We start from the raw sequence: 17,757 nt of genomic DNA, 5'->3' as shown, positions 1-17,757 counted from the left end.
TGGTCAGCTAGTGTCTTCACTTATCCCTACAGCAAGCAGCCAATATTTGTAAGTGAAGTGCTGGGATAAAACAATGAGAGACCATGGTGACACCAACCTGAAATCTCAGCACTTATTACAGAGGCAGAAGAATTAAGATTTTGAGGCTGGTAGGCAGAGGCAGGTGGATTTCTGATTTCTGAGTTCCAGGCCAGCCTGGTCTACAAAGTGAGTTCCAGGAGTTCCAGGACAGCCAGGACTACACAGAGAAACCCTGTCTCGAAAAACCAAAAAAAAAAAAAAAAAAAAAAAAAAAAAAAAAAAAAAAAAAAATTTGAGGCTGGCAGAGACAGGCAGATAGATCCTTGAGTTGAAAGCCAGACTGCTTTACAAAGCAAGTTCCAGTCGGGTGGTGGTGGCGCACACCTTTAATCCCAGCACTTGGGAGGCAGAGGCAGGTGGATTTCTGAATTTGAGGCCAGCCTGGTCTACCGAGTGAGTTCCAGGACAGCCAAGGCTATACAGAGAAACCCTGTCTCAAAACAAACAAACAAACAAACAAACAAACAAAAACAAAAAACAAAAAAACAAAACAAAACAAAAAAGCAAGTTCCAAGATGCCAGAGCTACACAGAGAAACACTGTCTCAAAACAAAGCAACAAGGAAAGATTTGAGGCCAGCCTGAACTATATGGTGAGTCCCCATGTCTAAACCTTAGATTCTAAGGAAATGAGAAAAGAGCATAGTATAGGCAGGCTTGTAATCCCAGTACCTGGGAGGTAGACAGGAGGATACACTGCAAACCCAAGCGAGCCTGGTTCCTGGTCTACATAGTTCTGGGCGGATCTTGGGGGCAAGGCAGGGGAAAGGGTGGGAGAGAAAGAAAGAAGGACTAACTTGCAGGGATGTCCTCTTGCCACATAGGACATTGTCATCTACAAAGTTCACACTTGAGGCTTGAGAACTGAGCAATTAAACTACAAAAGAAAAGCTTATAATTTTTTTGTTTTTCTTTGAGATTGGGTTTCCATGTAGCTCTGGATGGCCTAAAACCCACCGTGTAGACCAGGCTAGCCTCAAACTCAAGAGAGTTACCTACCTCTGCCTCCTGAGTGCTGGGATTAAAGGTGTGCACCACCACATTTCATGTTTTAAGTAATTATAGTTTTGTGTTGGGACAATTCATAACTGTCCTTAGCCACCTGTGTCCTGTGAGATGCACATTCTTGGATATGTTTAGTCTCCAGATAAAAGATTTTTTTTTATCTATGTTTTCCAAAGGGAAACTTTTCAGAGAAGTGTAAAAGTCAAAACCTGTATCAGAAGGACGGCCAATTCTACCCCCAGGTTTCCAGAGTCCTCTCAGGCTAGATTCCGTGCCAGGCACAGCCCTTGCTTAGGACTCAGGGAGTATATATCTATTTTCTCTGGTATAATGAGGGTGATGTCAGCAGTCACCAGTGGCTGCAGAGAACTCAGACTTGGGTTTATGACTGCCATGAGTCTCACTATCTCAACCCTCTGACCACCACCTTGCCCAGGGCTCTCAACAACCCTTAGCTGAATCAGATTCCTCTATTCCAGAGCCTCTCAAAGTGTGGTTCCTGGGCATTCGTGGGAAATGTACATTACCCGTCTGTTCGCCAAGCCTCTCAGCTCAGAACTCAGAGCTTGGAGGTGGGTCCCAGCAATCGGCAGTTACACAAAATTGTCCAGGTGACACTAATGCCCGTCCAAGATTCAGATCTGCTACTTCACTCTGGTGTAGACTCTCAAAGGAACATCATAGTCTGGCTTATGTCCTTCCCTGTTACCAGTACTTGGCCTTTGGTAGGCATTTAGTATTTTCTGGGGGCTTTTGATGAAACTCAGTGGCAGAGTCCTTGCCAAGTCTATACAAAGATTCAGGACTAATCCTACACACAAAACGTATATAGAGGAGATAGAGAAAGAAAAATGGTAGATATTGAGGAACACCTGTGCTCCAGGCTCTGAGCTCAAAAGTTTTGGGAGGATGAACACCCCTAGATAACACCGTTTTGTGAACAGAGGCTCAGATGGGACAAGCGCTTTATACACAGGGTCTCCCAGGCACAGACTCAGAATCCCACTGGGATGCTCAGAGCGGTTCCTGGAACCCGGCGGTCGCGCGTGCGCTGTCACGAGAACGGCCGCTGGGAGTGTGGCGAAAGTGCGGCTGCGGAAGTGCAGCGAGACCCGGGAGGAGGAAGCAAGCGCTGCTACCCTTCTGCTGGGCTCCCGGCACCATGGGCCGCCTGCACTGCACGCAGGACCCGGTGCCCGAGGCCGTGCGCGGCGACATGCAGCAGCTGAACCAGCTGGGCGCGCAGGTGGGCCTTGCCTGGGCGTGGGAGGGGCTCGGGAATGGGCCGGCGCACTCCGGAGGTGGGGACCTCTGGGGACCGGATTTGTAGGCTCCTAGAGGAGGGAATAAGGGGATCCCAAGGGGCTCCCGGTTGAACAGATTAGGGAGGGCAAATCGACTGCAAGCGGGGTGTGGGTATCAGCATGGCCAGTCCTAAGTGGGGCCCTGGGCCTGAGCCGGAAGGGGCTCAGACAGGACCGGTGACCACACCCCTTTCCAGTCCAGGAAAGGATTGCTGTCTGTTTTGGAGCCCTGTCCCTGTTGCAGAGCTCCGAATGCCACCTCCTGTTCACACTGCAGAAATTAGCCAAGTGAGGAGCATCTGCCCGGAATAAACGGGTTCCAGTGCTCCTTGTCAATCCCAGCACTTAGGAGGTGGGAGCAGGAGTTCTGATCCAGCTTTCACTGTGTATCTTGTTCAAGGCCTGTCCATCTGAACTTCATAAGACCTCCTGTCAAAAAAACTAAAATAGATAGATAAATAACCCTTCACCCCTCCAGATGTTTCCCTGACTGTGTCTTAGCTTCCCAGGAAGTGGGGCCCTCAACTCCGGACACACACAGGCCAGTTTGGAAAAAAAAAAAAAAAAAAAAAAACGGCAGAGTAGTGCTCACCTTAATCCCAGCATTTGGAAGGCCAAGGCAGGTCGATCTCTTTAATTAAAAAAACAGTCTCTTCTACATAATGAGTTTTAGACCATCCAGAGCTGCATAGTGAGCTGTATCTAATAAGAAAATAATAAAAATAGGATTTATTGGTAATACATACCTGGCCTGCCACCACTTAAAAGGTGAAGGCAGAAAAATTGCCAGACTGGAACCAGAAATTCACAAATGTCTAACTTCAAAGCCAGGGAGATGGCTAATTTTTGCTGTTACCACTGTTTTCTGGAAGACTCCCATTTGTAGGGGTAGGTGGAGGAGAGAGAGATTCTACTTATTTTTTTTTTTAAGATTATTTAAAAGTATTACTTGTTGTGGGGGAGGTCAGAGAATGACCTGAGGGAGTTAGCTTTGACATTATTCTAACTGTGAGGGGTACAGGTTCCAGGGATTGAACTCAGGCCGGCAGGCTTGGCAGCAAGCAACTTTGCCAGCTGTGCATCTTACCAGCCCCAAGACTGATTGATTGATTGATTTTTTTTTTTTGGTTATACCTTGAGATTGTATCTCTGTACCCTGACGTCTTCAAATTTAAGTTCTTCCTGCTTCAGCTTCTCCAGGTATTGGGATTACAGGTGTGTGACACCATGCTCAAATATTTATTAATCACCACTTAGTTCTATGTAGTGGTTTACTGTTGTGTTTTTCTCTTTTATTTTTAGATAAGGTCTTTGTAATCCTGACTGGTCTACCCCCCAAGGCTGGGAGTCTAGGCGTGTGCCATCCCATCATCATGTCTAGGAGTCTAGGCATGTACCATCATCATGTCTAGGAGTCTAGGCGTGTGCCATCATGTCTGGCCTTGTTTGAGTTCAATCCTCAATACATCTCTCGATCTGGCTTTAAATTTAGAATCCTCCTTCCTCGGCCTCCTGAGGACCTGAGATTGTAGACCAGGCCCAGGTCTTTAAAACAAATTTTAAATCATTTAACCATGTAGTCTAGACTAACTTCAAAGTCATGATTCTCCTGCCTCAGCCTGAGGGCTGGTGTGTTTCTTTCTTGAGGCAAGGTCTAGCTCTGTAGCCCAGGTAACCTGGAACTTGCCAGTGTCTGAGTCCCCAGTGAGAGGTTTCAGGAGTATATATACTACCATGCCTGGCTGAATTTCAGTTATTTGTTCAAATGAACAATACTTGATGATAGGTTTTCTTCAATGACGAAATAATTTTGTCATTTTAAGCAGACTTTAAAAGTACAAAGGCAGGTTTATTGGGGGCAGTTCTCTGGCAGGTTCACTGTTCCCAAGGAAAGAGGCCAGAGAAGTCACCATGCAGACAGGGAAACAGAAGGGAGGGAGGGAGGGAGGGAGGGAGGGAAGGAAGGAAGGAAGGAAGGAAGGAAGGAAGGAAGGAAGAAAGAGCACATGTATAGAAGTTCAGAGGGAAGGAGAAGGAAGAGGGAGGGAGGGAGGGAGGGAGGGAGGGAGGGAGAGAGAGAGAGAGAGAGAGAGAGAGAGACCCTAACTCTACAAGGTAGAAGGTAAGAACCAACTATTGAAGGTTGTCCTCTGACTGCCCCATACATACACCCCCAAATTAGATAAATAAATAATAAAGGGGAAGGGGTGAACATGATTAAAATGAACTGTATAAATTCTTAAAGAATTCTTCTCTGTCTAAAGCGTATAGGTGGGTGATATGTGGCATACTGGGTTGGGTGGAGACATTGGATAGGGTAGGCACACTGGGCAATGGGCACACGGGGGGATAGGTCCATTGGAGGATGGGCATCAGGAAGCGGGAATGGTGCTCATGCTCTGTGTTATCTTTTACAGCAGTTCTCGGCCCTGACAGAAGTGCTTTTCCACTTCCTCACTGAGCCCAAAGAGGTGAGTAAGGCATTTGGTGCTAAGAAGGTTTGACCAACGCCTTTAATCCCAGCATTGGGAGGCAGAGGCAGGTGGATTTCTGAGTTCGAGGCCAGCCTGGTCTACTGAGTGAGTTCCAGGACAGCCAAAGGCTATACAGAGAAACCCTGTCTCAACCCCCCCCCACCCAAAAAAAAAAGGTTTGACCAACATGGGTCCACAGCGCTAACAACTTAGAGAATGTCTGGGTACTGCCTGCTCTTACAAAGGACTCAGGTTCAGTTCCCAGAACCCATGTGGCAGCTCAGAACCTTCTGCCATCCTTGTTTCACTGATCCCATGAAGCACACACACATGCAGGCAGACTATTCAGGCACTGTCTTCGGACACACCAGAAGAGGGCATCAGACCCCATTACAGATGGTTGTGAGCTACCATGTGGTTGCTGGGAATTGAACTCAGGACCTCTGAGTCAGTGCTTTTAACCACTGAGCCATCTCTCCAGCCAAAAATAAACCCTTTAAAGAGATAACTAAATGCCTATTTGTTCTGTCTCCTCTCTGCAGGTGGAACGCTTTCTGGCTCAGCTCTCTGAATTTGCCACCACCAATCAGATCAGTCTTGGACCCCTCAAAAGCATCATGAAAAGCCTCCTTTTGGTTCCAAATGGTGAGTTGACTCTAGACAGGTCTCCACAGAGATACTGTTGCTGCCTGAGCCTTCCTTTAGTTAGGCAGTCACAGGAGCAGCAGCAGCATCCAGTAGATAGCCAGGCATGGCAGGGCACACAGTCTGGAGCAGAATGCAGGTGTGGAGGTAAATGTCGCAGCTCTCCATGTGTTTGGTGGTCTGTGTCTGTAGACTCAACCAACCATGAAAGGAGCAAAAGCTTTTTTTTTTTTTTTTTTTTTTTTTTTTTTTTTTTTGGCTTTTCGAGACAGGGTTTCTCTGTATAGCCCTGGCTGTCCTGGAACTCACTCTGTAGACCAGGCTGATCTCGAACTCAGAAATCCGCCTGCCTCTGCCTCCCAAGTGCTGGGATTAAAGGCGTGTGACACCACCGCTGGCATTCTTCTTTTTTTTTTTTTTTCTTTTTTTTTTCTTTTTTTTTTTTTTTTTTTCTTTTTTTGTTGTTGTTGTTACTTTTGCTATTTTTAAGACAGAATCTCATGTACTGGCCCCAGACTTGCTATATGTAGTTTAAGGCCACCTTGAATTTCCAACACTCTTGGTCTCTACTTCCTGATGCTGGGATTATAGGTATGTGCTAACCATTTGTAGCATTTGCTTGTAATCCCAGCACTTGGGGAAAAGAATCTGTTCAAGGACAACCTGGGCTACATAGTGAGTTCCTGTCTCAAAAATAACATAAAGAAAAAAATGGCCCCCTCAAAAGGATGTAGAATGAAAGCATATTTTATATATGTACACTTGTCTATGTGAAAGATGTTTCTGGAAGCATATGGAGAATCTGGGGGGGTGTGTGTGGCATCCTTGAGTGCCTAAGGTAGGGAGCAGTTCCACTACTAGGGAGGTGGGGAGAGGGCAGCCAAGCTCAGCACTGACAGGCCTGCAGCTGTGAGGGGAAAGGTGAGTGGGCAGCATGAGGCTTTGGTGGGAGAATGCTGACTGGCCCAAGAGAGCTGGGTAGCTCCACACCCATGTGATGGGAGATGCAGAAGTCCTTTAGTGATCAGAGCAAGGTGGGAGAACCCTGGGTAAAGCTGTCCTCTGACACTGAGCAAGAGCCCTATGGGTTGGGGCGGCTTTCAGTTCCCATCATGAAGTCACTGGAGGTAGTCAAGCCTGCTCAGAAAACTAACCATCTAATAGGAGCACCCCTCCTACTTCCAGCAGTAGCAACATCAAACTTGGAAGTAGCACTTCCTTGCCTCAGAGGCTGCCTGCCTGATGCTGGGGTCACCCCATTCGATCGCGACTAAATGGTGGGGGCTCTACTTTATGTCCATTTCTCCAAGAGGAAGGCTATCATAGAGATTGGGGGGGGGGGCATGCCATAAGGCCTATGGTGTCCCAGAGCACACACCCCTAAGTTCAGAGTAATCAATCAATGGCTTCTTACTGGTCTATGGGGTTTTCCACAGCTCCCTTCTAGAAGGTTCTCATAGCATCTAGAGATTTTAGGAGCTTTAAGGATCATATGCTACCTGCCCAGGGCCAAGTTTATCTGGCTTCTAAATACAAGGCCGACACAGTAGCTTTTGTTCAGTCCAAAGAGGGACCTGAGCTTCCTTCTTCGTTAACTCTTTCTCACTGTTCAAATCTCAGCTCTCCTGAGAGTCTCTTAAGTTGTGAGGATTCTGCACAGTCCTTATCTTCCACACAGATCTCATTATGTAGTCCAAAATGGCCTGGAACTCTATGCAAACAAGATTGGCCTTCAACTCAGAGATCCACTTGCCTCTGCCTCCCGAGTGCTGGGATCACAGGTGTGAGCCACCACACGGAGCCCAATGCTTGCTTTCTATTCAGGATGCTTCAATAACTCCAAACTGTTACTACCTCTTTGTTTGTTTGTTTTGTTTGTTTGTTTGTTTTGTTTTTTGTTTGTTTGTTTGTTTGTTTTGAGACAGGGTTTCTCTGTGTAGCTCTGGCTGTCTTGGGACTATGTAGACCAGGCTGTCCTCAAATTTACAGAAATCCACCTACTTCTGCCTCCCAAGTGCAGGGGATTAAAGAAGCGTGCCACTATGCCTGGCTTCTGTGCCATCTTAAAAAAAAAAAATTCCTGTGTCTGAATAAATATGCACATGTGTGAGGGTGTGCTTGCATATGGGCAGAGTTCAGAGAGGGTATCACATCCCTTGGTACTGGAATTCCATGTATCTGGGGAATACTCAGCTTATTAAGTCATGCTAGAATCTAAATCCTGGTCCTCAGGCTTGTGCAGCAAGCATTCAGCCTCTGAGCCACGACTGCAGCCCTGAACATCACCTGTTCTCTAGTCATCTCTAATTCATGTCAAACTCTGAGACCTATCTTAATGTCACCTCAGATCTGGTTGCTTTATTCACCCTCAAGTCTGTCATCATGTCTTGTCAGAAGATAGTGGCTTTCTCATGAAAGCCCTAAGCAACCAGCACCGAATTCCACACCTATCTTTTCTGCTGGTCTTAAAAAGGCAGACCTCTGCTACGACAGGGCTCAGGAAACACTCGTTCAGCAACTGTGATTGTCGGGATCACTAGAGTGTTAGCTTTTTTTTTTTTTTTTTTTGGTTTTTCGAGACAGGGTTTCTCTGTGTAGCCCTGGCTGTCCTGGAACTCACTCTGTAAACCAGGCTGGCCTCGAAATCCACCTGTCTCTGCCTCCCAAGTGCTGGGATTAAAGGCGTGCGCCACCACTGCCTGGCCAAAAGCATTTTTAAAAATGAGAAGTGATAACATACATCTTAAACATTCTAAAAAATTGTGCCTCTATGCAGCATGGACAGACATGCTTTTGTTCATTATTCCCAAATAAAGTGGTATTACTAGCATTTCCATGTATTTACAATATGTTAGGGGGTCTAAGAAACTGAGAGGGAGTTTGAAGTATGTAGTTGCATTGATTGTATATCAATACTGTGTCATTTTATCTGAGGGACTTGTAGTAGTCTAAGAGGCCTATGAACTGGTACCCAGAGGATGCCAGGGCAGCGTGCTGACATACTATCTCTCTCTCTCTCTGTCTCTCTCTCTCTCTCTCTCTCTCTCTCTCTCTCTCTCTCTCTCTCTCTCTCTCACACACACACACACACACACACACACACACACACACACACACACGGTCTCTCTCAGACAGAGTCTCACTATATATCCCTGGCAGTTTTTAGTTCTCTACAGAGAACAGGATGGTCTCCAACTCACAGAGATCCTCTTGCCTTTGCCAGCGCCTCTAGGATCAAATGCATGCCCTACCCCAGCTGGCTCTTTTCCTCTTGTGATGTGATGCTGGCACTGGAATCCAGGGCCTCCTCCATGCTGAAAGCTATTCCCCTAACCCCTAGCCCATAATTATTTTGTTTGTTTGTTTTGAGATAGAGTCTCTCTAGGTATTCTTTCTAGGTAGAACCTCTAGAAGAGCAGTCAGTGCTCTTAACCACCGAGCCATCTCTCCAGCCCCTATAATGGATTTTTTAATGCAGTTTTTTTTTTCCCTTTTCTCTTTTTTGTTGCCATTACATGTTTGTATATGTTCAGATACGTGTGTGTGTGTACATGCATGCATGTGCATGTGTGAGGAGGTCAGAGCCAAACACCTTGTTTTTGAGAAGGGTCTCTCAGGGGCCTGAGGCTCAACTACCAAGCTAGTCTGGCCAGCCAGGCCCCCAGTGCTGGGATTTCAGTGGAGTATTATTACCTCAGCTTTATTAGTGAGTCTAACTAATTCTAGGGGTCTAACTCAAGCCTCACACTTACACAGGACTTTCTGACTAAGCTGGTTTGTTTGTTTGCTTGTTTGTTTTTTGAAACAGTATCTTACTCTGTAGCCCAGGCTCATGGGATACTTGATACGTAGCCCTGGATGGCTTTGAACCCTCAACAGTCCTCCTATGTCAGCCTCTGAGTATTAGAGTCATGGGTGTGAGCTACAGTGCCCAACAGGACTTATACTTTGTGTGCTGGGCTGTGCCTTTTTTATTCATACCTCTAGAAATTAATTTTTTATTACATTTCATGGAAATATCACCGCAGAGCTTCATATGGTTTTTTAGTTGGTTTGGTTTGGTTTTTGGGTTTTTTGAGATAGGGTCTCACTGTGTAGCCTTGACTGGCCTAGAACTTGCTATGTAGACCAGGCTGTCCTGGATCCCAAGAGATCGCCAGTCTCAGCGTTCATAGCACTGTGATTAAAGGCAAGTGGCACCATGCGTAAATAACCTTTTATGTAGTTCTTTAGAACATACCACTTGCCAATCTGTGTTGGCGCACACCGTCTATCCCAGCACTCGGGCAGACAGGGGCAGGTGGAACTTTTGAGTTTGAAGCCAGCCTGGTCTATAGAGTGAGTTCCAGGACAGCCAGGGCTACATAGAGGAGCACTGTCTTGAAAAAACAAACCAAAAGAAAAGAAAACAAAAAAATTCCACTGAAACAGCCACCCACCCTAACTGAGCTATTTCCCCTTGCCCTGGGGTCTCACTGCTCCCAGACTGGGTTTGTTTACAGCAAGTAGCACCTAACATTTCATTCCTAAATGCCTAGATATCTACCTGTGAAAGATAACCTATCAGAAGGAAACCTTGCCTCCAGTGTTCTTGGTCCCTCATTGTCTGCCACATTGTGCTCTGGCAGCTCAGCAGGGTCTAGATAGGGCCCTACCTTCATTGATTTGGTTCCTGGGCCTCGGGTGCTTTCTGCATTCTGATAATCACCTCTGGTATTTACCTTCTTCAGGGATGAAATGGAGCTGAGGGAGGGTTCCCTGAATCCATTGTTGGAAGGATGAGCTGGTGATAAATAGCTCAGTGACAGAGCACCTGTCTGGAGTGCACAAGGCCCTGGCTTCAATCTCCTGCACCAGTGGAAACAAAACAGAATAGGTGGAGAGAGAATAGCTGTGAGTGGCAGCTGCTTTTCCAGATTCTCACCTATCTGGACTTGTGCAGGACCTGCTTAAGCTGCTGCTCTTAGTCCTTAGCAAGCTGCCTGGTCCTTAGGGGTGAGCCACTACTGACCTTTATTTTCTATTAAAGGTAGTTTTCCATCCCGGCTCCCCAAGGTGTCTTGTCTGTAATCAGATAAAATGAAAGAATGATCCACATGGACCATGATCGAAGCATGGACCATGGTCACAGATTGTATATGGGTCTCTCTCTCTCTCTCTCTCTCTCTCTCTCTCTCTCTCTCTCTCTCTCTCTCTCCCTCTCTCCCTCCCTCCCTCCCTCCCTCCCTCCCTCCCCCTCTCTCTTTCTCTGTGTGTGTGTGTGTGTGTGAGAGAGAGAGAGAGAGAGAGAGAGAGAATGAGAGAGTATATATGTGAGAAAGTGTGTATGAGAGTGTGTGTGTGTATGAGAGAGAGAGAGAGACGGACAGAGAAAAAGAAATTTTTATTTCTTATTTTTGCTAAGAGGCAGAAGAACCCACAGAATTTCCATGTCCTAGGGCATGGAAGTGCTATTTTCCTACAGTTGGTATTTAGCTGATGTTGGTGTGGCCTCAGGACTGCCAGCTTCCCCTGCCTTTCTCTGGCTGTTGACCTCTCAATACTCTCTGTGGTCTTTATGCTTCTTATATTACTAATATGACCTGTCTCTCAGTGGAACACTAGGGTCGACATTACTGTCTGTGTGGCATATTAATGTCTGCCCGTGTCTCTTGTGCTGCTGACACACAGCAGGAATTCTGTCAGTATATACTGACTGGCACCTTGCTCTCCTCTGGGTCTCACAGGGTGCATTCTGCTGGCCAGCCTACAGGGTGAGCGGTTCAATGATTACTTCACACTCTCTGCCACCTACTCTTCCCACCCCACCAAGCCTTCCATATTCAGGTGGAGACTACAGGCCTGTCCCCTGGCTACCAGGCTGACATTAATTTAGGTGCCACCAAAGGGTACAGCTGGAAAAGCAGCCCCAGAGGCCTCAGCGAGCCTTGTCTTTGTAAGGTTTGGCGTCTGCCTACAGAACAAGAGTGGAGAGCCTACGACTTGGTGTCTAGAGCTTAGCTTGCTGTGTCCGTTCCTGCTGAAAAATTGCCCAGTACCAGTCACCAGGACAACCCATCAAGATATTATGAGTTAAAGGAACTGTTCCTGGGGCACCCTCTAGTCTGTAAGCCACTTAGACATTATACTTGCTGGCTCTAAGAAAAACAAAGTAACATTTGTGTTTATAATAGAGAAAAGTACAAGTGGTGCTAACGCCTTTAATCCCAGTATAAGAGAGGAGGATGCAGAAGAATCAGGGATTAAGGACATTCTGATCTACATAGTAGGTTTGAGGCTAGCCTAGGCTACTTGAGACTCTCAAAAAGCACGACATATGTGTGCATGTACAAGATGGAAAGAAAAAAAAAAAAGGGAAGGGAGGAAGCTGGATACGGTGGTGCGCACCTTTCAACCCAGTGTGCAGGAGTCAGAAGCAAGTGGATCTGTGTGAATTTCAGGACAGTCTGGTCTATGTTAGATAGGGCTACATAGTGAGACACTGTTTATAATAAGTAATAATGATAATGATAATAATAGTAATGGAAATATGGATTACAATTCTACCACCGTCACATTAGGAAGGAAGAAGGGAAGGAGGGAAGGAGGGAGGGAGGGAAGGAGGGAGGAAGGGAGGGAGGAAAGGAGGGAGGGAGGGAGATAGGGAGGGAAAGAAAGAAAAGTTGGCACATGATTGTCATCTCAGCACTCAGGAGGTAGGAACAAGAGGATCAGAAGATCAGGGACAGGGGCAGCACTCTAGAGGCAGAGGCACATGATCTCTGAGTTGAGGCCAGCCTGGTCTACACAAGAAACCTTGTCTCCAAAAAAAAAAAAAAAAAAAAGGAGGGAAGGGGAGGAGAGGAAAAGAAAGGATGGAGAGACAGCTCAGTGGTTAAGAGCACTGACAGTACTTCCAGAGGTCCTGAGTTCAATTCCCAGCATCCACATGGTGGCTCACAACCATCTGTAATGGGACCTGGTGCCCTCTTCTGGTGTGTCAGTGTACTCATGTACATACAATAAATCTTAAAAGGAAGGGAGGGAGGAAGAAAGAAAGAAAGAAAGAAAGAAAGAAAGAAAGAAAGAAAGAAAGAAAAAAAAGATAAGATCAGAATAGCCTCAGCCATACAGAAAGTTTTCAGCTAGCCTGGGCATTCACAATGCCCTTCGTTTTCTACTATTCGTGTGTGTCTGGGGTGGCAGGTATATGCACATGAGTGCGGGTACCCTCACAGGCCAAAGACATTGGATCCAACTGAATCCAGAGTTGCAGGTGTTGTGGGTCACCCCAGTACAGGGGTTTGTGGGTCACCCCAGATGGGTTCTGGGAACTGAACTCAAGTCCTCTGCAAGTCAAGACATCTCTCAAGGGTGGTAAATGTTGTTGGTTGGTTGGTTTTGTTTTTTGTTTTGTTTTTGGTTTTTTTTTTACCTCGAATTCACAGAGATCTGCTTGCTTCTGCCTTCCTGGGCTTGGATTAAGAGTGAGTGTCACCACTGCCCGTTCTCACAAAGCCATTTTTAAGTGGCAGTCTCAGGTCATTTCTGAAGGCTTGAGATTCATAGATGTTTGAATACAGTAGGGGATGAGCCCTGTACAGATCAGGGAAGACTATTTCCAGCAATGGGACCAGTGAAGGCCAATACCCTTGGATCAATGTGGACACAGGAATAGTGTGGCATGATGGCCACCACTTTTTTTTTTTTTTTTTTTTTTTTTTTTTTTTTTTTTTTTTTTTCGAGACAGGTTTTCTCTGTATAGCCCTGTCTGTCCTGGAACTCACTCTGTAGACCAGGCTGGCCTCCAACTCAGAAATCCACCTGCCTCTGCCTCCCAAGTGCTGGGATTAAAGGCGTGACCACCTCACACAACTGCACTCAGTCTTTTCCTAGACTTCCTCCGTGCCAGGCTGCTGTGGATCTCCAGGACTAACTGTAGCCAGTCCACCATCCCAGGAGGGCACTGGACCCTGCTGCCCCATGCTGGCTTCCGGGCTGTGTTTTTTTCCCCAGCCACTGGAGAGAGACCATTACTTTTGTCTTCTGTGTCCAGGTCCAACAAATACTTCTTACTGGCCAACCCCTGCTTTCACATTAACACTTTGTGATTTCTCCCCTGCCTCCAAGGTGCAGTGAAGAAGGGCCTTACTGCAGAGCAGGTGCGGTCTGATCTCCTGACTCTAGGTAGGCCTTTAGGGTTGCCTGGGGAGGAGGAGGGCCTGTCAGCTCTTTGTCATGTTAATATCCGTCTGTTCTCTTAACAGGTCTTAGTGAGGAGAAAGCCACTTCCTTTTCTGAAAAGGTATAATTCTAGTAATCAAGGTTAAGAGCCTGGCTTTTATTTCCTGAAAAGAAAAAGGGGGGAAAAAGTGCTGAGCCAGACAAAACCATTCCGTACTTCCCCTTCAGCATCTCAAAGGACACACCTGCAGCTGCCAACCAGCTCTGCTTGGGGCAGCCCTGATTTTTCTCCTTTGGCTTGACAAATATTAATGCCACTGTTCCAATGGGATTAGATCTTGGGATGAAGAAAGACTATTTAAATTGGCTACAGTGGAGCCTGCCTGTAACCCCAGCTTTGGGAGTTGGGTTCAAGGCCAACCTCAGAGACAGAGAAAATTCAAGGTCAGCTGGGTTTCGTGATGCCCTGCTGAAAGATTGTGTTCCTGACAACTACTGTGTTTGGAGCAGAAGGGATAGGGATGATGGTTCCCACTCTGATGATGCTGCCCTTTGCTTTTCTTCTAGTGGAAGCAGAACGCCCCGACCCTTGCACAGTGGGCCATAGGTCAGACCCTGATGGTTAACCAGCTGATTGATATGGAGTGGCGGTTTGGAGGTAATTAGATAGACCCATTCCTGGTCACCTGTGTGGCTGGCTGTCCTGGGGCTAGATTGCAGAAGCTTTGGGAAAGTCTGAGAGGGAAGACTGTCTTTGATCTCAAACACCACTGGGGCCAGCCATCTCCACCACTGGTTCATGTTTAACCCAAAATGGCTGCTCAGGACAGCCTGCTAAATTGAGATCTTCAGAAGTCCTCAGCCAGTCACTTAGCATTCTCTTCTGTATGTGTCACAGTGACGTCTGGAAGCAGTGAATTAGAGAAAGTGGGAAGCATATTTTTACAGGTACGTCAGTGGTCAGTGGCGATGGGGAGGGTTTCAACCTGGGTAAAGGTTACCTAAAGCTGGGCATGGTGGCACAGGCTTGTAACCCCCACATCAAAAGTTCAAGGCCAGTTTGGGCTTCATGAGGCACTTTCTCAAATTGGTTTTTATTAAAGCTGTATTGGTTTTTGTTCTAGTCAGTGTTCTAGCTATGAAGAGACACCATGACCAAGGAGACGCCTATAAGAAAGCACTTAACAGGGCCTTGTTTACAGGTTTATTGGTGACAGTCATCATCATGGCAGTGCAGAGGCAGTAGTGCTGGAGAGGCAGCTGAGAATTCTGCATCATCTATAGGCAGCAGGGAGGGAGATGGAGGGGGAGAGAGCAGGCCCACTCCCAATGACACACTAATACTATAAAGAGTTGCACTTCTGTGACAAAGCATTCAAGTATATGAGTCTGTGGCAGCCATTGTCATTCAAACCACTACAGGTTTGAAATCTTAAGTGACATTCCCTCTGAAGTGCCCTGTGCATATCAGAGCACTGTGATCAGCCAAGAATATGATCCCCAACGTGCCTGCCTTCAGATGAACTCGTCTTAGTGTTAGTCATACAAGTTCAGTTGCTTCACTGGCCTGGGGACTGTCAGGATTGTTTTTTTACATGGGACAATTCAGTCCATTTCATGTAAGTCCTACGATGGAGCCTATGATGGGGCTGGGATGTGGCTCCGGAGTGGAGGTTTAGTCTCCTGTAGCTCCTGGGAAGCTTTGGGATTTAACTAGGTGAAAAGGCTTGGAGGAATTAATTTTCTTAGCTTTCATTTAAATATTTATTATTATCATCATTATTATTACTATCATTATTATTTATTGTGTGTGAGAGAAATGATGCATCATGGATGTGGAGGTCAGAGGACATCTTCCTGTAGTTGGTTCTCTTCTCCCACCTTTATGTGGGTTCCAGGGGTCAAACCTGGGTCACCAGGCTCCTGTAGTAAGCACTACCCACTGAGCCATCCTGCTTTCCCATCATTTTAATTTTAAAGTTGTTTATTTATTTATGTATTTATTTATTTTCTCTACCTTCTCCTTTTTCCCCTTTTCTTTTAGTTAAAGTTGGTGGTTAAGAGAGGAAAACAAACTGAACATTTGTATATAGGTGAGTAGTCTGCAACCATACTTTGTAGCTTTCTACCTCCTTCCTTCAGTCTCCTAGGCTGGTGGAGTCTTTCTGACAGAGCCCATCTCTCTAAGACAAAGTTATCACCAAGCTCTAGAGTGGCCTCCACTTCCTTCCTCCTCAGAGCAGGGCTGTCACTGGGCTACTGGGAGGTTGGAAAGTCTGACTAGAAGGGGATGAAGGGGTGTATAATGGAAGCAGGTTGGAGGCAAGAAACTGTTTTTAAAGATTTATTTATGTACGTGAGTACAGTGTAGCTGTCTTCAGACACACCAGATGAGGGCATCAGATCCCATTACAGATGGTTGTGAGCCACCATGTGGTTGCTTGGAATTGAACTCAGGACCTCTGGAAGAGCAGTCAGTGTTCTTAACCACTGAGCCGTCTCTCCAGCCCCTGGAGGCAATAAACTCTTGTTGTGGGTATCCCTGAATGCCCTGTGAAACCCTCTGTGCTTCTGTGTGACACCGTTATATACACACTTCTGTGTTTGTGGAGCTGAGACCCTTGAAGTCAAGATTGTAGGTTCCTTATTCTGAGCCACTTAACTGAAGGTAGCTCAGTGGAGCCCTCGCCTTAGCATGCTGTAGGCCGGATTTGATTCCCAGCACCACAAAAAGAAAGAAATGGCTGCTGAGATTACCAAAGAAAATGGATGTCAGCCTGGAGATGGAGCACTGGATACACAAGGCGCTGGGTCTGCTCCCCATCAAATGAACGAACAAACAATAGCTGTGGGTGGAAATGGATTTTCCTGGTGCTTCTGTAGTGTTGGAAATACCTCACACTGAGTTTTCTCTCCCCAGAATTAACCTTGCCTCAGTTCTACAGCTTCCTGCACGAGATGGAGAGAGTCAGAGCAAGCATGGAGTGTCTCAGCTGATCCTGGTTCTTGTTCCCTTGCTCCTGCCTCTTCTCTGATGGCTTCTCCAGGGTCCCAACTGTCTCGGGAGGCAAAAACAAGAGTCTTGATGCTTGAGGAGTCCTGCCTGATTCTTCTGTAAGCCCCATTGGAAGCCACCACCTCCGGCTCCTGGGTGACTTTACACCTAGATGCTCTGACGGCTGCTGCATATGGGATTGGTTTCTTTCTTTTGGAAGGCGGGTATTGTCATTTCCCATTCAACAGTAAACAAACAGTTCCTTCATTTAGATGGTTGAGTTCTTGTTTGTGGCTGAGGAATAGACAGGCGGTATGGACATTATGTCAGGAGAGATGCCATCTGTGTCACACTGTTTGGAGGGGAAAGGGCACTGCCAGCCAGTGTTTGTCATCTGTGTAAAAGCCTGTGCTTAGTCTTCTCTGGAAAGAACCGAGGCCAGACTGTTTCTGGTTTTGTCTCTGTCTTTTGTGTTATAAGGAGGTAGGCCTTCTGAGGCCATCTTAGATTGTTTTGGTTCCAGAAGACAAACCACCTTTTGGTTAAGTGGTAAATTTAAAGAGAAACAGTTTCTAAAGAAAAGCTCTGAATCTACTAAATGTCTTTCTCCACAGTTTAAGAGTCATCCGAGGCTAGAGAAATGGCTCAGCAGTTAAGAGCACTGACTGCTCTTCCAGAGGTCCTGAGTTCAATTCCCAGCAGCCACATGTGGCTCACAACCATCTGTAATGGGATCTGATGCCCTTTTCTGGTGTGTCTGAAGAAAGCGACAGTATACCCACATAAATAAAATAAATAATAATTTTTTTTTTTTTTTTTTTTTTTTGAGATAGGGTTTCTCTGTATAGCCCCGGCTGTCCTGGAACTCACTCTGTAGACCAGGCTGGCCTTGAACTCAGAAATCCACCTGTCTCTGCCTCCCAAGTGCTGGGATTAAAGGCAGTGGTGACTGCCTGGCAAATAAATAAATCTTAAGAGTCATCCCAGCTGAGTGTAGCAGCATATACCTGTAGCCTTGGCCCTGAGGAGGCAGAGACAGGCAGATCACCAGAAGTTAGAGGTCAGCCAGGGCAGCAAAGTGAGAGCCTGTC

General features: G+C 46.4%; 1 protein-coding gene across 2 annotated transcripts; it reads left to right on the top strand.

Annotated features, from left to right (window-relative positions):
• The first annotated feature begins 2,147 nt into the window (after positions 1 to 2,147).
• Commd7 (COMM domain containing 7) lies at positions 2,148 to 16,937 on the top strand. Of its 2 annotated transcripts, none has more exons than XM_034493730.2 (9): positions 2,148 to 2,331; positions 4,807 to 4,860; positions 5,406 to 5,508; positions 13,618 to 13,674; positions 13,755 to 13,792; positions 14,239 to 14,329; positions 14,570 to 14,619; positions 15,716 to 15,764; positions 16,592 to 16,937. In XM_034493730.2, exons 1-9 carry the CDS (start codon positions 2,248 to 2,250, stop codon positions 16,666 to 16,668), a joined length of 603 nt encoding a protein of 200 aa, XP_034349621.1. In that variant the 5' UTR covers positions 2,148 to 2,247; the 3' UTR covers positions 16,669 to 16,937. The 2 variants fall into 2 exon arrangements, with proteins under 2 accessions (XP_034349621.1, XP_076786134.1); XM_076930019.1 differs by having other exon boundaries at positions 2,161 to 2,331; positions 4,810 to 4,860; positions 16,592 to 16,730.
• Positions 16,938 to 17,757: the final 820 nt, after the last annotated feature.

Source organism: Arvicanthis niloticus, chromosome 2 (genome assembly GCF_011762505.2).
Source record: "Arvicanthis niloticus isolate mArvNil1 chromosome 2, mArvNil1.pat.X, whole genome shotgun sequence".
In the NCBI taxonomy this organism is placed as follows: Eukaryota; Metazoa; Chordata; class Mammalia; order Rodentia; family Muridae; genus Arvicanthis; species Arvicanthis niloticus.
Note: the sequence above shows the minus strand (reverse complement) of the source record. Positions and strands in the feature narration are given on the sequence as shown.